Source organism: Ruditapes philippinarum, unplaced genomic scaffold (genome assembly GCF_026571515.1).
Source record: "Ruditapes philippinarum isolate M1 unplaced genomic scaffold, ASM2657151v2 ctg244_1_1_1_1, whole genome shotgun sequence".
Classification (NCBI taxonomy): Eukaryota; Metazoa; Mollusca; class Bivalvia; order Venerida; family Veneridae; genus Ruditapes; species Ruditapes philippinarum.
The window spans coordinates 481,349-502,941 of NW_026852350.1; the positions used below are offsets into that span (position 1 = coordinate 481,349).

The 21,593-nt window shown below is 32.1% G+C and overlaps 3 protein-coding genes across 3 annotated transcripts in view; 1 reads left to right on the forward strand and 2 right to left on the reverse strand.

Annotated features, from left to right (window-relative positions):
- LOC132757815 (filamin-A-like) overlaps positions 1-1,499 on the reverse strand; it is a 152,523-nt gene extending 151,024 nt beyond the window's left edge. The window contains exon 1 of the mRNA XM_060749240.1: positions 1,368-1,499. Within this exon, the coding sequence (XP_060605223.1) occupies positions 1,368-1,484 (117 nt within the window). The 5' untranslated portion in view covers positions 1,485-1,499. The remainder of the gene's footprint in view (positions 1-1,367) is intronic.
- Positions 1,500-7,134: 5,635 nt separating this feature from the next.
- On the reverse strand, positions 7,135-11,938 carry LOC132757832 (prefoldin subunit 1-like). Its single transcript, XM_060749279.1, has 4 exons — positions 11,787-11,938; positions 9,765-9,931; positions 9,048-9,132; positions 7,135-7,480 (listed from the first exon to the last, which is right to left on the reverse strand). The coding sequence occupies exons 1-4, from the start codon at positions 11,826-11,828 to the stop codon at positions 7,394-7,396; spliced, it is 381 nt and encodes a 126-aa protein (XP_060605262.1). The 5' UTR covers positions 11,829-11,938; the 3' UTR covers positions 7,135-7,393.
- Positions 11,939-16,155: 4,217 nt separating this feature from the next.
- On the forward strand, positions 16,156-21,280 carry LOC132757841 (uncharacterized). Its single transcript, XM_060749289.1, has 8 exons — positions 16,156-16,354; positions 16,895-16,974; positions 17,837-18,011; positions 18,521-18,600; positions 19,229-19,394; positions 19,934-20,076; positions 20,655-20,744; positions 21,117-21,280. The coding sequence occupies exons 1-8, from the start codon at positions 16,255-16,257 to the stop codon at positions 21,165-21,167; spliced, it is 885 nt and encodes a 294-aa protein (XP_060605272.1). The 5' UTR covers positions 16,156-16,254; the 3' UTR covers positions 21,168-21,280.
- Positions 21,281-21,593: the final 313 nt, after the last annotated feature.

Here is a 21,593-nt window from a genome sequence, read left to right on the forward strand (position 1 = left end):
ATGTCATTTAACAGACTCAAAAACAGAGATTTTGCGAAATCTCACTACAGACCGATTAACATTTAGACAAATCCTGATTTGAACATTTATTGAGATTTGACTACAAACGAAGGAATCGCTGTAAATGTTCAAATCATGATATTTTCACAGTAACGCTTCACATCTGGAGCAGCGGAAATTCACATACTAGTATACGTTTTACCGATGCTCAATTTTTGAAATACATATGGGGTTCCACCACCGTGTATAAGCATCTCCAATTACTTTCTTGGTTTTCAGGAACGCTTTCGAATGCATTCTTGAAAGTGTGCATTGTAGTTTTTTTTTAATAACTCACTCAAGTCTTTTTGCCAAGAAATCATCTCCCCAATTGTGAAACAGAACAATAACATAAAAATTGCTCAAATAGTTATGGTACAACATTGGAGAACTACCACAAAGAGATTAATTACCGCAAAGTGGTGTACTCAGTAAAACCCAATTAACTAATTAGACAGAAAAATCCTGTAAACAGGTAAACAAATTGGAACAAAGAAAACTATATTTTCATTATTCTTAAAATTCTGAAAATAGAACAGCTTATGTTTTGTAAATAAAAAGTAATTTCAAAATACAAACTTTTAAATTTGTGTTACATGATTGTAATTCTAAATGTTTAAAAAAAATCACAGAATGTCTCCATTTAATTCTTTTTATATGAAAAGTAATTCCGAGAGATAAAATGTTCATAAAGGATGGCTGTTTTAATTAATAAGTATTTGTGCAGTTTCTTACATCATAAAACAATAAAATTAAATAGATTTACAACAAGAATAAAAGCCAACACCTGAAATTTGTATCAACAGCATGTATCATAATAAAATATAAAAAATACAAAACCTTAATTCAACTACTATATTTTCTTAAGAAATTATTAAAATAATGCACGCTCCAGTCCGTCTTCAAAATAAAATCGACGATTTGATGATGTGCGTGAAGATGGGGGATATATGTAACTTAAAATAGAAATAGTATTCCTATTTCAAAATGAAAGCCAAGATTTTTAAAATTTTGTGTCTTTAATTTTTAAGCTTTCGTATCTCCTGTGGCAATTTATGTTAGAAGGAATTTCAGCTATTCGCAAATTTCTTAACAATTTGTCTGGCATTTAAAATTTTAATAGGCAGACAAAGGACAAACAATTCAATTAATTTTCCAGACACATGTTTGGCTAGATAGTACATGTGACTTATTTACAATTTGCAAAGATCATAACATTGGCGGCACGTACCTGCACACAGTTTGTTCTATGTGCTCCTCAAATACATGACTGTCATTATAAATCAAAGAATTTGAAATGCTAGCAAAGATAAAGTAACTGCACGTACCTCAGTATGATACTTATGTCGAGCCATCGAATCCTGTGCCGTCCATTTCGGGAATTCGCGGTCCTCTAAACATTTCGGGTAAACGTAATGTACAATTTCAACATTAGACGGATCCATCTTGTCTTTCTGTATGTTTTTTAAATTGTCCTATCACCAAAAACAACAACCTGTCTTGAAATGTTTTCAATTATCACTTCAGACGGTAGAACTTCCAGACAAAATCAAAGAAGCGGGAAACAGGAAGAAGGAAGTATATGATATTTTCTTCGAGGCCAAAGAGAGCTGATTGTTTATTTCGATTAGGACGAGGAACATTAACAATATTTGGCAATTATGTTGTTTAACTCTTGAACCATGTTTTGTCATAGGTATTTGGCCTGAACTTGTTTCGGCAAAATCAAAGAAGACTTAAACAATTGTTGATGTCAAGAGTAATTAACCAACAGATTGTTATCTGTGATCAAAGATAAAAGTTAACATGTACGTGGTATTTATAACCTGCCCTTCAAGAGAAAAACATGCGAAAATATCCGATTTAGGGTGATGCAGGTTAGAAAGCCCCATAAAAAAGCCAAGATATTTAGTTGAAAATAATTTAAACTGTATTTCATTTAGATAGCTGTTTAGCATAAGTAAAAACTGTAAAGAATATTAGTTATATTACACTTTTCAGTACGTTAAATATATTTTACACGAACTGTTGTTTATCGCTTTCCCAAATTTAATCTTTTTCAGGCAATGACTTTGTAATCGAGTAAAATTTGTATTTTTTTAATGTATTGTACCATTGCATTGGTTTATCTAATTTGACATTCACCTAAACCAATCATTAAAAATAACTAAATCTTTCTAATATATCCTATTAATAACTTTAAAGGCATATTATGCCTCAGAAATCAAAATATTTTTAAAAAATCTTTAGAAATCTCAAACATGTGTTTAATAGTGTTTGAAACCGGATTTTAAACATGTTAGATGTTGAGCCAATGAAGAAGGTAGCGCCGAACGTGCAGTAATGTGTCATAAAAAGCAGCAAAATGTAAACAAAATAGTAGTTTGATTTCCATACAAAATACCAATTCATTATTATTATTACGATTGTCAACAGATTTGTAGCAACAGATAGTTCATGTATAGGGAAAATGAGTATTACTTTGAAAACTGTAACAATATACCAAAAATTAAAAGTTTTTGAGAAATAAAATAAGTAGCATTTCTGAGACATTATGGGCCTTTAACCCAACCTGCTTCATACAGTGTTCATACTAATCACACTTTGTGCTTATTACGGATTATGTTTAGAATAAGATTTTATTATCAAACCAATGGTCAAATAAAATGACATATATATTCACAGGAGTACATGACATTCTGATTTAAATGTAATCAATAGGCAAATTTGTGTCAATAAAATATAATTTAATAGCTTATCAAGAAAAAAGTCACAATATATAAAAATGTTACAAAACTGTTAAAGCATTATTTTAATATAAGCACTTATTTATGAAGACCCTCGTCAAAATTATCTAACTAAGCAGTTTTCTAAAAGCAATGGTCTTTCCTGCTATCCGACCTGATCCGTAACATTATCTAAACTAACACAATCCTTTGAACTAGAGGTCAAACCTTTTATATATACACTTTCATTTCCTATGTTTAATAGTGATAAATTATGCAGAGAATTATGTGTGCAATAGAATTTTATCAAAAATTTTGTGAACGTCGTTAATTAATTAAAAATGGCCCATCAGTTAGTGGTCAAAATGTCATGATAGATGGGGTCGAATAGTCAAGGCATTGAAAAGGCATCCAAATATCGTTATGGCCGAAAAGACAAAGGGTCTAGCTATTAAATGGCTAAGGAATTCGGCATTTAATGAAATAAGTCCCTACAGCTAGCTGTATTTGTTTCAATCAATTAAATTGAAATTATATTGTTTTGCGTGTAGTCAAAGGGGAATAAGTCAAATGCTATTTCAGTAGCAGGGTATAAGTGGATAAAACGACCGGAGGCCAGTCATACATTAGCATTACAAATAATTTATCGATAATTTCATAAAATAGTCGCAAAATAATAAAAAAGCGTTCATCTGACTTTTTTAAATTGAAATATACATATACCACATAATAAAAGCAAAGCATTGCATACATTTTATATACATGTAATAATGAAACCAAAAGATACATTTCTGAATCTGAAACTTCAAAACAAGTGCAGACATACATCAATAATGCACGTTAAATTGTGAGTACAATGAAAAAGCCATTTATATATCAAATGAATTGTGCACTTACACCAAATGTGCACGAAAACTGTTATTCAAGAAGAGAAGTCGTCGTTGTAAAAATGCAACACTAAGGTCATGGGCGCGAACAATTCCTGTCTTGATTACCCTGCAATGTTGGGAGCGGGGTACTATTTTGTTTGGGTTCTATTTTGTTTAAGAAAATCAATTTATTGCTTCGCTCATTTAACTGTCTATGACAAGTACGTTTCCAAACACAAACAAATTTTATGTAACAAAGATGTGTCCCTTCTATGCTGATCACAGCTTTCCTATGCAACAAATGTCAGACCAGTATAAAATAAAGTCTTACAGATTTTTTTCATATTGAAATCCCTAACATTAATAACATGCAGCCTCAAAACTAAACCAATACATGTTGTAGTTACATCTTTAGCGGAGTAAAGGTAAAAAATACATAAATATATGCACGTGCTTGTTGTTTTTTTGGCCTCTTCATTTTCAGATTGACGTTGTGCCAAATCTAAAGCGGTTAACGTCTAGCAACCGTCATAGGAACGTTTCCCGCCTCTCACAGTCTGAGTCCTCTTCTCTCATGCCGTGTAAATTGGCGCGTTATCGCTCAAAATGTGTCGATACTTATTAGCAAACTCCTGATCAGCATAGTATGTAGATGTTTCATCTTGTTCAGCAAAGAATGTAAATAATTTAATGTTGTTCAGCAAATAAAAATCAGATTTGCTCTTGTTCATCGTAATATGTAGATAAGTTTATAGACAATTTTATTTTTGTTCAGCAAAGAATGTATGTAAACTGAATACGAAAATGATTTTGTTTGTTAATTATTTGATCTTGTTCAGCACAGAAAGTAAAGAAAAATGATCTTTTTCAGCACATTATGCGGATAATTTATTCTTGTTAAGCATAGCATATAGATAATTTGATCGTGTTTGAGCACAGAATGTAAGCATTTTTATCTTGTTCAACAAAGTATGTAGATAATTTGATCTTTTGAGCAGAAAGTGTAGATTATCTAATCTTGTCTAACATAAATATTTTAGAATAAACTCCTTTTCTCAGAGAATGAGTTCTGTAAACTATAGTTTATTATAAAGTATAGATTTGTACCGATGTTGCAGCAAGAACTTAAATCTTCAGATCAGTACATAATTAACCAAGAGGGCCATGATGGCCCTGAGTCGCTCACCAGAAACAACTGCTTTTCAGAGTTGGAAATTATCCATTGTCAATATTTTCTGATATTTAATTTGAGCATAGAATATGTTTAAACAATAATTTGAAGAAATGCCATGACCTGGGGCATTTAAGCTTTAGCTTAAACGGCGCCAATCAAATTAATATGAGCAAACTTGATAAAAGACTACCTAATAATGCTACAAAGTTTGGTGATCATCTATCAATTATTTCAGTAGGAAATGTTCAAAGGTTTTTATATTTTTGGCTTTAGTGGCCCCTAAAAGGGGCCAATCAAATTAATATGAGCAAACTTGATAAAAGCGTACATAAGAATGCTACAGACAAAGTTTGGTTATCATCCATCAATTAGTTCTGTAGAAATAGACATTTAAAGGTATTTCAATTTTTAGCTTTAGCGGCCCCTAAAAGGGGCCAATCAAATTAATATGATCAAAATTGATAAAAGAAACTACCCAAGAATGCTACAGACAAAATTTGGTGATCATTCATCAATTTGTTCTATAGAAGAAGTTTTTCTATTTTTAACTCTAGAGACCCGTTAAAGGGGCCAATTGAAATGACATGAGCAAATTCAAGTGTGACTGTCACAATGATGCTACAGATCAAATTTGAAGTAAATCTGCCAAGCGGTTTCAGAGAAGAAGACGATTGTTAACGCATGACGACGGACGCCGGAGTATACCCCTTTGATACTTATAGCTCACCCTGAGCCTTATGCTCTGGTGAGCTAATAAGTGCAAGTAACTAAAATTGACTGCATATCAAAGTGCAATATATTCATTCATTAAAAAATCGTTGTTTTTTTTCTGAACTATAGGTGCAAGTTGTACTCGGTGTGAATTACTACACACAGAAAGTGTTATTTTAAGTCATGATAAATAACTAAGGCTAAGTAGAACACCTAAGGGCCTGACAACAAGGAAATATTTCATTATTTTTGTAAGCAGTTTCAAGATGCCTTGTTTATAAAGAATGCTTTGAACACATGACAAATCCTTATTCACCCACCACAAAACAGGTACAGAATGCTATGAAAATTGCATTGGTAATAAAATAATATGCATTAACCGATATATTTAAATAGCTTCCATTCTTTTGATATTTGTCTAGAAAGATGTTGTTTATCCAACTTAACAACCAGGACATTTGGGCATGATTTGGTGCAATGTTGGACAAATAGAAGAACAACACTTTTCTAAAGAAAGTAATGTAAATGCATCTCGTCCATTAAAACAGTAGGGTGATTGGTACCCCCGGATTTTACATAGAGTCAGCACAGCATATACAGAGTACAGGGTGGTTGATTACGTGGCATTTGGTCACCGCTAATGGTTTTTGCAAATTTTTATTTGATATTTCAATAATTGAAATATAAACAAACCATTTTCCATGTAAATATTTGCTGAATTCAATGGTATATATTTTTCCAATGTAGCTGTTGTACTTTTCCCGATATGCTTGCAGAAAGGCGATATATTCAATATAAGCACTCAATATATTCAATATTAGAACTCGTTTACTATTTTGCACCATTTTAATGAAATTTTAAATGGAGGTAAAGTAAATTTGTGTCTCTGAGATGCAAAAAGAGTAAAGTACTTGGTTATTTTTGTTGTGTCAGGTCAATGGAAGCCCTACAGACACAATGACTGTAGCAATAGCTTCTAAAGAGCAGATACATGTAACTCAAAAACTAGATCAGTTACCCGGACTTTATTTCGCTTTAAACGTTTCTTCTCTCATATTCCTAATCTTACCTGTGCTTTGGGTATTATACCTTAAGTTTACATAAACTAAGTGACCTCCAAAATGGGGCCAATCTTGACACCAGGGAGAGGATTTATTTGACTTTCTTGATCATAAGATATTCAAATGGCAATGCTATATTACATACATCTAAGAATTAAAATGTATTTTCCTATATCATTCTATATGAAATAAGTGAGTCCCAGCCTCCAGCTCAGGGCCAAGTTTGACATAATGTGTATACCTTTTGTAGAGGATTACAAGAAAATTCTATATGCTAAATTCATAGAAGTTCTGAAGATTTTTTTTCAATATTTCATTGATAAAATCTTGTTTTAGTTCCTGTAATCTACTTGTGCCACAGACTTAAACCATTTATACAACTTTTTAAGAAGGCCACCTAAGGATGTTGTGTGAAGTTTGGTCAAAATCCACCATATGGTTTAGAAGATTGCAGAACACAACACAATATGACAGACAACATGCAATCACACAAAAAAAAATCTTATCTCTTAACACTTCTTGCACAGGGGAACTTATAAAAATCAGAGCGTATATTTCTTACTTAAAATTTATTTGTTACTGTTCACAAGCTCATGTATAAACATGTTAAATTTGACAATGAAGTTACAGGATGGCCACATATGAATAATACTAGCAAGCATACAAAAAACCTTAACATTGAGTACATTGAGTAAAGTCTTTCCTTTCTTCAATCATTTCAGATCATACAATTTCTAATCAATTCAACATTGTAAACATGAACACTAGCTTAGATATTCCTTTATAAATTAAAGTCTACAATATAAAGCTGATTTATCCCCTGCCTTGCTTTGTCAGAATAAGTTCCCGTAAACTATCCTCACTTTCCTTCATATTGCGTTCTAAATAGGCCTTAGTTCCCTGAAATTAAAAAAAAATGTGTAAAACAGACTTGCAAAACTTTAATAGTCAATATTTATGTCTGTGTTTAAAGGGTATACAGATATACTTTATGAAATACTAAAATTTATCAACAGTAAAATTGTATTGGTTCCATAATGGTATGGTCGATTCTCGAAAGAGTTACAACATAGAATGTTATTTAACACACATGAATATTAAATGTATGTAAATAGAATAAAATGTTCTCAAACAAAATATTATTATGCTACTTTAGGTAGGGTTTTATCCGTTTTTAAATGAGCCGCGTCACGACAAAACCAACATAGTGCGTTTGCAACCAGCATGGATACTGATCAGACTGCGCAGTCTGATCAGTATCCATGCTGTTCGCTTACAAAGTCTATAACAGGTAGAGAAACTGATAGCGAACAGCATGGATCCTGATCAGACTGCGCCGATGTGCAGGCTGTTCTGGATTCATGCTGGTCGCAAACCCAATATGTTGATTTTGTCATGACATGGCTCAAATTAATTCATGCTTGCACTATTCTCTTTGGAACCCACAGTAGGCAGTAGGGGTGTAACAATACAGCAAAAACCGTATTGCAATATATTGCCATTTTGCTGAAGCGTATTGCAATATATTGCAATACGTATTGTCGTGTATATGTTTTGATGTAAAGATGGGGTAACATTTATATATTATTATTATATGTATATATATTAAGTAGAAACTTAATAAAAATGTAAGGAATAAATAGAAAGTAGTGTCACACAATTTGATAAACAAAACTAGTCGCGTGTAACCTTTCACATCTGGGCCGCTTATGTAAATTATGCGGCCGCTTATTGACTTTTAAGTGTACTAGTTGTCGGATACTTTTATCTTACGTTTGTGCCAACAAAATTTGCCAATTAAAGATTTTATGTGAAATTTGTACAAAATTAGAAGGCAATTAATTGAAAATTATGATTTTTATAAAATACCGGTTTTCCAAAAATCGTACCGCGGTTCGAAATTTATTTTTTCATATTGCAATATATCGGTATACCGGTAAACCGTTACACCCTTAGTAGGCAGTCAAGTCACTAAATTCTCCTCTGTATATTATCACAGGTACAATTTTGAACGTGGTTAGAACCACTGACCTTCTGCAAACTACAATTCATCATGCAGAGGATAATAGGTGATTCAGAACACCCATTAGTCTTATATTCTCAATGAGACATCTATCACCAAGGCAACAGATGTTGGAGGTACATGTAGACTAAAAGTTTCTCAAAAATGGCATCTATTAAGTCTTACCGCCTTTAAAAAAATCTTATATATCACAGAATACATATAAATGAAAAAGTTATTTTTTCAAGAGATTTGTATGTGATATAAATAGCTTTCTCAGATATAAATGTCATGAGTACAAAATTAACAAAACTGTTTAATAAGAGTTTGTGGTCTGCCAGTATGGACTGTCCATATGTCCGACATACAGATAATTTCATACAATTCTAAGAAAATATAATTTTTATTCTATCCTCTTATCATATTTAGCAATATATGTACATGATAGTTGATGATATACTTTACCTCTATATTCTTGATCTTACTGTCTGCAGCTTTTACTTTCATTTCTAAAGTATTTTTCACTTCTGGTATACCTGCCAGCATGAACCTTTGGTCAAAAGTAAGAAGAAAAGCTACTTCAATTAATTGTATAATGATTTCAAACTACTTATACATCAAATACATCCAAGCTTTATCTTTTCTGGTCACACAAATTTTTAAAATCTATGACAAAAGAAAAATATGATAGTTTTCACAAAGCAAAGAATTAAGCAAATCAGTATACACATTTTGTATTCTTCATTTTCCAGCTTGTACTGTATTTGAATAAAATAACACCCTTGGAAAAAAAATCATGCTATCAGATTTTCTCATCTATCATTCTATGTGATCAAAAGAATAATGATACTAAATAAAGTGTTGGATCACCATACTAAATATTAATAAAAAAGTGCTTAAACAATTAAATGTTCAAATCTCGCCTTTTCATCTGCCAAAATGCTCTTTCAAGATGTCTAATTCAACTCTTCAAACCAATTTATATATGATAATGAATGAAAAATGTAAGAATCAGTGAAAAAAGTGAAATTTGTCTACTTTGTGATCATCATATCTGCAAGCATGTAGAGGTACTGCGCCAACACTGTAGTGAGTGAAATCCAAAAAAATTGAATGAGCAATTTAGAAGTCTTCAATCAAACTCTTGTACATGTATAAATGAACCAAAAAATTTTAACTTACATTCTTCCAACACCTTCATAAACTCTAGTATCTTCTGGTAACCTAGAAATCTCTTTTTCTACAAGCATAGAATGTTGAATACTTCTTTTTAATGTTTCTATTTGTGCATCAGATACCTTCAGTTGCTGAGTGGTATTGATAAGCTTGCCTTGAAGCTCTTGGAATGCCTAAAACAAAAATAATAATAGTAATAATATATGACTGATGATGGACATCTATAAAGTTATGACAAAAGCTCACCATGGAAGAAAGTTTCATAACTTTATTTTAAATTACTCAGGGTTTTCCTCATAACATTTTTTCAGGATTTGTGAAACTACTGGCATGCATGTACAAACTACATGTACATGAGTGCCACTTGATCAGACACTTGACAATGTATGTTTACTTTAGGTACATTTAAAAGTTCCATTGCAACAAAACATGGATGTCATAATCTAGAGGTAATTTTTCAGGTTTGATATTTTATTTCTAGTAAAACTTTTTAAAGAAGATAGATCATGACTTAATTTGTTTAATGGTGATTAAAAGATAAATCTATTGTGCTCTATGTTTGCGCATATATAAATGAAAATATATCATTTTAAAAATTTGCAAAAATGATGTTGACTATGTCAGGAAATACATGTAGGCTACAACATTTACAAGTTATAAACTATGCATATATTAATAGATGTCCGGTCAACACATCCTGTAGTCAACTGGTCACCTTTTTGGTCATCTCATCCACTACTTTCGGTCAACTTGTCTAAATCCAGTCACCTCATCACCTTTATGGTCAATCAATGATGAATCATAACTATTTACATTATATATCTGGCAGATTAAAATGGTATTAAAATCGCGGCATGCTTTTTGACGAGGTGAAAATCTAAATTGAAACAAAATATGTCTTTTTTTAAAATGAAATTGTTTAATAATAAAATGTGTTAATTGATTATCATTTGATATTATGTTCAAAGTGATAAGTTTGTTTGCATTTCTTATAAATTTTTTATATTAAGGTGATTAAAGCAAGTTTAATCATCAAAGACATGTGCATAGCTTTGATAAATACTACAAAGACTTCTTTCCAGACTTTAAAATATTTCTTTGAAAAATTCATTCTTAAACAAACAGTATAAAATCCATGTTTGTGCATCCATATATATAATGATAAATAATCAACACTGTATATTGCCCTGCCATAGACAACATGTGTATATTTAAAAGAAAATCAAATAAAAAACAATAAAAGAATACATAAAATTCTATACCTATTAATGAAATTTTCAGTGTTAGTTCTAGTCGGCCAGCGACATTTTCAATGCAATTCAATGATAATAGGCGGGATATTCTGATAACGGACAATCCCAACTTTTCAGATAAATAATAATGATAAATCGTTGAGTATTCCGAGTGAAAACGAAAGCGGTGCATATAATACTGAATGACACCTTTAAAACAGAAAAATTAACTGCTTTCCCCGTTCATAGGCTTTGCCTAATTTCATATTAATTACAGTTAAATTGTATGAAAGGTGTGATAATCCAAATTCCAATCAGACATGAAATTAAATTAAACAACTAAATTAATAATCCAATTATGATGAATACAGAAACTGGTACTTCTCATCATAATTATGGGAACCAGACACTTTACACCTTTGACACTTTACGGTTACCTCTCAAGTTTTGGAGATACTTCACCTCCCTGACTATGGAACGTGTTGACTCAAAACAGTAATTTTATTCTTAAATAGAACTTAGGGATTCTGTTTTTTTTTCTATTTTAACAAAACTTGCTAACATAAATTATCGTGTGAAACATGTTAAATGATATTCAATCATATTACCAAGTTTATTAAATGGGTTTTTTACAAAAAAAAATGTTTATCCGGTAACTACTCATGTCCGGATAATACTCAACTATTTGATTCAATAACATAACATGTTTAATTCAAATCTATTTCAATTTTTTATGATGTATTTTAATGTCATTACATTATTTGGTAATAAAAAAACTTTCATTTGAGATTATCACCTTTTTAAGCTCCATGTCAACTGGCATATTTTTCCCAGCCATGTTTAGCAACTCTTTTTAACTTCTTTTTGAAGAAGACTAATAAATGTACAACACCACTAAATTATTTCAATTGTAAACCGAGACGTCGTAGACATGTTTTATCATGTTCAGCTGAATAAAAATACATGTGCAGTATATACACCGTTCATTACATCGAGCAAACCACTATAATCGTAGATTTTATCAGAACAAATAGCATGTCAATACAAGTCATTCAATTAATATTGATTTTATAAAGTCTGGTCAGAGATGTAGATATGTTTCTGGTCTGGTATCTCTGGAAATCAAATAAAAAACAATAAAAGAATACATAAAATTCTATACCTATTAATGAAATTTTCAGTGTTAGTTCTAGTCGGCCAGCGACATTTTCAATGCAATTCAATGATAATAGGCGGGATATTCTGATAACGGACAATCCCAACTTTTCAGATAAATAATAATGATAAATCGTTGAGTATTCCGAGTGAAAATGGAAGCTGTGCATATAATACTGAATGACACCTTTAAAACAGAAAAATTAACTGCTTTCCCTATTCATAGGCTTTGCCTAATTTCATATTAATTACAGTTAAATTGTATGAAAGGTGTGATAATCCAAATTCCAATCAGACATGAAATTAAATTAAACAACTCAATTAATAATCCAATTATGATGAATACAGATACTGGAACTTCTAATCATAATTATGGGAACCAGACACTTTACACCTTTGACACTTTACCTCTTAAATTTTGAAGATACTTCACCCCCTGACTATGGAACGTGTTGACTCAAAACAGTAATTTTATTCTTAAATAGAACTTAGGGATTCTGTTTTTTTTCTATTTTAACAAAACTTGCTAACATAAATTATCGTGTGAAACATGTTAAATGATATTCAATCATATAACCAAGTTTATTAAATGGGTTTTTACTAAAAAAAATGTTTATCCGGTAACTACTCATGTCCGGATAATATTCAACTATTTGATTCAATAACATAACAATGTTTAATTCAAATCTATATCATTTTTGTATCATGTATTTTAATGTCATAATATTATTTGGTAATATTTGGTAACTTTCATTTGAGATTATCACCTTTTTAAGCTCCATGTCAACTGGCATATTTTTCCCAGCCATGTTTAGCAACTCTTTTTAACTTCTTTTTGAAGAAGACTAATAAATGTACAACACCACTAAATTATTTCAATTGTAAACCGAGACGTCGTAGTAGACATGTTTTATCATGTTCAGCTGAATAAAAATACAGTACATGTGCAGTATATACACCGTTCATTACATCGAGCAAACCACTATAATCGTAGATTTTATCAGAACAAATAGCATGTCAATACAAGTCATTCAATTAATATTGATTTTATAAAGTCTGGTCAGAGATGTAGATATGTTTCTGGTCTGGTATACAACATAATTATGATAACATAAGCTCTGAATATCTTCTTTAACCGACTTATTATTGTTGTTGGAATTATAAATGCCCTGTATACTTGAAAACACAAGCTACATGTACATTCCAACATACCCCCAGATTCTCCTAATTTTCATGAAATTTTTGAATATGTATTTAATTAAAAGTATATTATTGTAAAGTAAATAAAGAAATGAATTTGCACATTGCAAACGGCACTTATAACCCAAGTAAATTACCAAAAAATGTCAAAATAAGCAAGAATAGCCTTAACTGAATAACGCAGTAGATGATAATACTGCGCAAAATCAGTCATTAATCGCACATAACATATAAATAATTATTTGAATCTTTTTACTTTTCTTACAATCTTAACTAGTCCCCAAGTTTGATTTTCTTGGAAAAAATGTTTGGCTCATCTGGAGGCATGCAGCTTTAACACAAAATGTAACGAAATGATATAATTACAATATTAGAAAATTACAAAGATTTTTGACGGATTATATGGTCCTATTGGTGGTTGATTGTAAATATAACCCGATCCGCTTTATTTATAATACAGAAAACTTCTTTCTTAGTGGAAAACATCAAATTAATTACTAATTTCACATTTTTTATGCGTTTATTTAAGCCCATATGGGCGACCGTACACTCAAGTCGGGTCATCCTAGAGCGTCCCGCCGAGATTTTTCGTCGATTTTTTTCCAGCTTTATTGGTGGAGAAAGACCCCAGGTGCCCCTCCGGGCATTATTTCAGGCACGAGCGGGCACCTGGGTAGAACCACCGACCTTCCGTAAGCCAGCTGGATGGCTTCCTCACATGAAAGATTTCGACCCGAGTGAGGATCGAACCCACAGTGTTGAGGGACCTGTGATCTCAAGTCAGCGACTTTAACCACACAGCAGACGTGTACCTTTATATAAACACCTCGGTTATCCAATGAAAAGTGACGTTACAAACGTGCAGTATTAGAATATTTATTTATGTTTAATGATATTGTATACGTGAATTGGTCATATATTTCAAATATCACAGAGCTACATTTAATGTTGTATGTAATATAAGTCTCGGAAAATCATGTAAGTCTGGTGTAAAAAAAAATGTCTTTACATAGTACTCGGTGGTAGCATATTTAACCCAAACCGTCTATATATGGCAATTGAACCAGGCAAGAATCTTTATAACGAATCTATAATATATTTGTACAGTAAACTTCTTTATCTATTAGAGAAAGAGAAATTACTTTATAAATTGACAGCATCCGTATTAACAGCACTGTCACTATCTTGAAAAACAACACTGTGGAGTTTACTGACAATGCTGTCAAGTGTTTTTTCTTATGTCAAAAATAGTGGATGCCACTGGTGTTAAGTCTCCTTAAGCAAGAAACACTTATGGGATATCCAATTTTAAAGGTCTATACTACATGTAGTTCATATATGCTATTTCTGGAGTGTCGGACGAAAGCCCTCCCGGACAAAAGCCCTCCCGTCCAAAAATGACAAGGCGGAAAAAAGCCCTCCCGTGAAAATGACAGGGCGGACAAAAGCCCTCCCGTAAAAATGACTTGGCGGAAAAAGCCCTCCCGTGAAAAAAAAGTAAAATTTCAGTCAATAAACAAAACAGTTGAAAAACATTGATACTCTAGAATATATTATGATTTTGTGTCCATCTCGAACGCCATCTTGGATATTTCAGTTTTTCATCGGGTATATATCAAATGCACATCCATTTAGAATATAGAAATCCATATGAACGTTTTGGTTAATGAAACTTGCTGTTGGCTAACATACCCCTCTTATTAGGCTATTAAACTGGGCTGATTTGAAGCACTGAAATCTTTAACCTTGACCATAATTTAACAAGGAAATCCTTCAACCTACGGCCTTAAATTCCAAACGTACATGCACTTCGATCAACTCCTACTGGACAGTATGAGTTCGCGGGGTCAAAGATCAAGGTAGCCAAGGTAGCCCAAATATTAACCTTAGATACATGCTTCAGCCGGAAGCGTTATAGCTTGACATTCGTGAGCTTTCTTAGAGGCCAAAATGTTAAATCATTTCATCGAAGCCGAAAATAGCAAATTTTTAATTTGGCCACCACACCCGTCTGATATAACATGTGTAAGCAGCTTGATAAGCTCTTCTCGCAAGACCCACTTAATGGTCACGGTGTCAAAGGTCACCACCGGGGGCTTGTCATTCATTCAAACGTAGCGTTTGTTATACTTTGCTTCTTAACATAATCTATGTTAATTAATATTTATACATGTACTGTTATTTCAATAAAAAAATACAAACAATAAAACTGGGTTTAAAACAATCACAATCCGAAACAAGCATTCACATGCAGTCACTAATTGTTTTAAAACAACTCAGACTTCCTTGACATTTGTTATAAAACTTTTAAAGGTCCATTTTGCTTAAGAAATTAATATTTTTAATTAATTCTTTAAAAAAATGTCAAATTTTTGTTTCAAAACGTTTTAATAATGGATTTAGAGCACTTTAGGTGTTCAACAACTGAAGAAAGTATGACTGAACGTGCATAATGTGTCGCAAAGGTAGCAAAGTTGTATTTTTGACTTCCATACAAAATACTAATTACTATAATTAAAGCAATTGTCAACAGAACAAAATAGCAGAAAAGATCATGCATATACTGGGCAAACGAGTATTTTCCGGAAACTGTAATCAGATACCAAAAATAAAGAAAAATTCTTAAGAAATAAAATTGATTGCATTTCTGAGGCATAATGTGCCTTTAATAAAAGTTCACAATTAAGTCACGAGTATCAACAGTATTTTCCGAAAAGAGATCCTGTTTGTGAGAAATATAACAATTAAACAAATTCATGTTTATATCCTGCGTAACATGTTATCTACTTTCTATTTCCTAATGCTGTTGAGAATTGAACTTTCTCCTTTAAAAATTATTAAATAAACACTTACATTCACCAACAATCATAAATTGTTCATTTCCGTAGAGAAATTAGGATTTTGTGCGTATGAATTTTATTCAAATCATTTTGTTGATTTTTATGGAAAAGATGGGACTGTTCAGAATAACTGGTATCGTCGCAGCTGTTATAATTGGACTTACGGATGGTAAAATAACTTTATTCACTCATTTTGTGATGTTGACTGTTTTCATTATTTCTGTGTTATTTTCAGAAGATGCCCTTTTTAATGTCTACCTTTGCTATCTATGCCAGAAAACGGTTACATTGCATCTTATTTTCCGCTTACGTGAACGGTATATTCCTTTCTTACATAACCTTTACCGCTATTCTTTGCAGTATATCACTTTATATGGTTCAATTTCAACCTTTTTAGAAAAATAAAGATCAATATAATGTTCAAGACGATAGTTGTATATATAATTTATTATAATATATTATAATTTGTGATAAAAAGAAGTAAAGAAGTGAATGTTATTTAAAGTATGTTTGCGTGCGTGCGCGCGCGCGCGCGTGCGTTCGTTTGTGTGAGTGCGCGCGTGTGTGGTGGTTTATTTTGTTGTTGTTGTCGTCGTCGTCGTCGTCGTTGTTGTTGATGATGATGATGTTTTTCTATTTAATATTCTCAAATTTAAAACAGATAATACAAAAATATATGTTTTACGATTTTGACTTGTTATTTTTACAGGAAGTCCAGCTGGTATGGACACTTGTTCTCAGTGCGAAAACATGATTGTTTCTGTAAACTCGATGGTTGATGAGCAGACGGTAAGTAATGCTCTTGTTAAAAATAGCTTTCCCTTTTTTTTCTTGAAAATACATTTTGTAAACTTTCCACCAAAGAAAAAAAAAAGAAAAACAAAGAAAACAAATTTCTAAATTTAATTTAATTATTTACATTTACATACATATAATTCTAATAAAATTCTTTTATTTAAAGATACATACTCTATTATACTATTAAAATTATCCTAACATTATATAAAATATTTCGTTACTTACGGGCAAACAATGAAACAGAATTAAGCCGTGCCTAACCCGACATTTGTACTACTGCTGCAGTTATTTCGTTAAACTATGCTTTAAATGAACGACCAATGATAGATGTAGAGTTCTCTTTTTCATTTGTGAAATAGTTATCTTTATTTATTGATATGTATTGCCTTTGGTGGCACAGATCGAGGTGACATTTGTGCGTTTTTATTTATCTTGTGCGCACGAGATACTATGTCGTTGGCACGTGTTACTACGTCGAGCGCACGAGGTAATTAAGTTGTTGGTACGAGTTAATGTCGTGCGCAAGACTTAATTATCTCGCCCGCAGCACTTAGTAACTCGTTCCCACGCCTTAATTGTCTTGTGCGCACGACTTAGTAACTCGTGGTCACCACATAGTATCTCGTGCGCACGAGAAAAAATAAAAACGCACACATGTCATCTCTGTGCCACCGTAATTGTGTGACTATAACGCTGGAAAACGTGCTTGTCATTTAGTTTTAAAAGCAACTGACTTAAAAAAAGATATAGACACATTGATAAGGTGCCAATAAAGGCAACTGCAATGCAAACGGCCTGTTTGACAGACATACTACCAACAATTTCTTACAGGAACTTATTTAACTCATTTTAGAGAAACCAAATCTTGGACACGATATGTGAGGCTTACTCTGTCGAAAGCCGGGATAAATGTACAGAATTGAGTAGACTCTCTCCTTCCAAACTATGCCAGCAGTTTGGTCAGTGCAAATCAACCAGTCTGAAGTTCGATCCTCGCTCAGATTTTGTCCTTGAACCACACACCACAGGTGACAATATCACAGTTGATCACGGCTGCTCTATGATAAATATTTAGAAAATACATTAAGTACATGTTTTATTTAGAGTACAGTTGTGTTCGCACTAAAGGTACATGCACTTGGTGTGCACTACACGCGCACCTCTAGTGAACTTTAAAATGGCTTAAATAGATTGACACGTTTTGGCATTGTATTTTATTCTTCTGTTTTTATACTCTTTCTTTTGAAAATTTATTAATTTAACATTCATAATTATGTAACAGTGAACATTTTTAAAGAAAAACATTTTGAAAGAACAAATAGATTTTTCTTTTGAAAATATTCATATAGCTTTGATCATGTAAAAGATAAATTCTCAATTGTTTGTGGCTCTCAGCATTCGGTCAAAACTTCAAATACGGCCTTCGTGGTCATTTCCTACGCATCAAAACTACAACCGGTGTTATATAAATAGCCGATAAACACCGCTCACACCGATATTATTTCTTAATTAAAAACAATTATTCGGATACTTACAGATGTTTCCAGTCTGCCGTGCATTATTTGTGAAAACGCAATGAAGATAGCCGAAGACTTCCTAAAGTCGAAGGAGCATCAGGTATATTTAATCATTTACCAGAAATAAAAAAGTTACATCTTAATGACCTCAGATATTTTATGAGTGACCTGTCAGACCGCTTTTTTAAGAAATAAAAAAATCGGGATTGTTATAGATATTCAAAGAAAGACGTATAAACTGTAGTTGCCGATAAGTTACATGAGCAGAAGGCCGAAGAGACAAATAGTTGAAGCACGACAGGCGATGTTCTTGTCGGGTTTTGCTTCCTACATTTTGGTACGTCAAAGTGAAGATCGACATACTTTCCGGTCAAGACTTCACCTCTTGTGCATAGCGAAAGTTAGCCACAATGCACTTATGATATACAATGTATATGTATTTGTCATTTTAGAGAACTGACTTATTGACAAAACAAGTTACAACATGTTCATTTTGTTTTTAAGATAAACAAGTAATTATGAAATTATCTTCCCAGATTAAATCCCATGTTTCACCACATTGAAACAACCGAACCAGGGTCTTTCAAACAGAAACTATTTGAAAGACCCTTACTGAACCAAGGTAATTATAAAAGCAAACCACAAATAACTATAAAATCTACAATGTTGTTGTGTTGTATTGTGTTGTGTTGTGAAATTTTATTAAATGTATTCCTTTTATTCTTCAGAAATTTCTCTTGAATGCCTTGAAATCAGTATGTCACATGATACCGTTCTTCAAGCAACAATGTTTGTTCTTGGTTGACTCTTACGGTCCTCTGTTAGTGCAATTAGCCGTTCATTTCCTTACACCAGAATCCTGCAAGATGTTCCATATCTGTCCTGGAGTTCAAGGTAATTTAAGAACATTTACGGTTTAGTATTAATTTTCATGTGTTGCAACAATCGATGTTTTTTTTTATATAGATGTGTTTATAGTTAGATAACAGCTTTGAACAGACAACAATCTGATTCTTCTAGTTAGAACCAAATGTTCTCTTAATGCCTTCCCTCCGTGAAAATGTTTAGAAGAACGGGCGAAGTTTGTTGCATTGCCATTCAGGTATATATGCGCAGTGAGAGAATGGCCTGCTTAACATCGACTTAGATTTCTTAATAATTGTTTATTAATAAGTTATATATATTGTTGCCAATTTAATATCAGTTACTTTAATTTGTTCTTTACATACGTGAAACAATGAGACAACTTCAGTATCACATTTCTTTTTGTTATTGTTGGTGTTGTTAAAAAGCTAATTTAAAATTGTTTCTGGATCGTACAATGAATTGTCAAAACAAAATGACAATATCTATAGATTGCCATTGGAAAATATTTGTCCTTTTTATCAGTTTCAGTAGAAAAAAGATGAATATTAAAAATTTGATTATTTAAGTTGAAGCAATTCAGGATGAGTGCACACTATGCCGATATGGTGTCGGTATAATCTATGATACGGTTCAAGATCCGGCTCTAGAAACAAGAATCCAGGATCTCGCCGAAGACATTTGCGAAAACTATGTCGACGATATCAGCGAGGTAGGCTATTTCATAGAGCATAGAGATCAGGGTTTTATCTAAAACAATTTCTAAATTGCATAAATCTGTGCTTCTATAGAAGATTCTGACCCGAAACAAGAGTAATTCAGAATCTGTCCAATGCGTCACTTAATCCTTTTGATTATGATCCTGCTTCCAATGTGCTTCTTCGGGGATTATTTCTACAAGCGGGAATCTAAATGAAGTTGGGTCTTTCTTTTGCTGTTGATGTTTTGTTTGGTTTTACGTCGCACAAACACATTTTCTCCATTTATCTATAGAAAAAAAACTTGGTTTTCGGTTTATTATCTACCTTTTCTTTTCCTTTTATGACCAAACATGGAAAATTGATTTCCTTTCTTTTTAATTATTAATTTGAAATGAATTTAAAAGTAAGTAGTCCGGCAAGACACCAGTGAATATACAGAAATCATGTTTCTCTTCAGTGAAAAATAAATTTCTACAATGAAAATCCGGAAAATGAAAATACGTATTTTATTTCATCAATATTTCCAAATACTTTATTCATAAGTATTTAATAAGAATTTCATTCTTCATATCATTCACGTTTATTTCAGTGTGTAACATCTGCTCACGACCTGACACAGCGTCTTCTGCCGATTGTCACAGAACTTCGCCATTCGGATTCTTTCAAGCATATTTGTGAGGTAAAGTCACGAACCTCTTACAGTGTTATAAATTTTAACATAGATAATATTATGGTTCAAATTCTAAAAACATCTGCCTAAGTTTGGAACGTTCGTTGAATTTGTTCGTAGAATTTCAATTTCAATCTCCTTTTTTTTGTCGTGTATGAATCTTAGATCTTTGTTCTGCCTTGGTGATTATCAAAATGAACGTGCATGCTCGGTAACACCGGCTATGTATAAGCATTAAATGTAGTATACCTATACAATAATACGGAAGGTATACCGTGGGTTCCGATGATGTGTACTATTTCAAACATTAAACGTTAGTTAATGTGTATATAATATATCCAAATGCATGCTCTTAATTGGTACATTTTCATTTTGTTACAGAGAACAGACATATGTTCTGCGGAAGAAAACGTTGATGTCATGATTGACTAACAGTGACATAGGGAAAGACTATGGTGACTTCCATGGTTCTACAAAAGGCATATCTTGTTATAACTATTATGTATGGACATTTGCAGATTCTGTAATAAAGTTCTTTATCTATACGTTTTGTAAGGTACTTATTGTAATAAAAAATTGCTGTAATGCAACTTATTAAACACTATGAGCAAGTTCTATGGAACAGAATTAGTGCATTTATTCCATCTTGCTTGATGATATTTGAACTTACATTACGCTTGCTTCCACAACGGAAACCTACGTATTGCTGAATACAATGTACAGTCATGCATTATGATTACTGAATGCACTATCATGTAATCCCAACTTCATGTGTTCCTTTCTGAACCATTAAACTCACATATTTTAATATGCTATTTGTGTAATTGCATCTTTTTTTAAGGACAGCGTATAATGTTC

Excerpts from the sequence above, each read along its gene's own strand:
- LOC132757832 (XM_060749279.1), bottom strand. The coding sequence starts at position 11,828 with ATGGCTGGGAAAAATATGCCAGTTGACATGGAGCTTAAAAAG. Across the intron at positions 9,133-9,764 it reads TATGAAGGTGTTGGAAGAAT|GTTCATGCTGGCAGGTATAC; the intron begins GTAAGTTAAAAT and ends TTTTGACCAAAG. Across the intron at positions 7,481-9,047 it reads GTAAGATCAAGAATATAGAG|GGAACTAAGGCCTATTTAGA; the intron begins GTAAAGTATATC and ends TTTTAATTTCAG.
- LOC132757841 (XM_060749289.1), top strand. The coding sequence starts at position 16,255 with ATGAATTTTATTCAAATCATTTTGTTGATTTTTATGGAAAAGATGGGA. Across the intron at positions 16,975-17,836 it reads CGATGGTTGATGAGCAGACG|AGAAACCAAATCTTGGACAC; the intron begins GTAAGTAATGCT and ends AACTCATTTTAG. Across the intron at positions 20,745-21,116 it reads CTTTCAAGCATATTTGTGAG|AGAACAGACATATGTTCTGC; the intron begins GTAAAGTCACGA and ends ATTTTGTTACAG.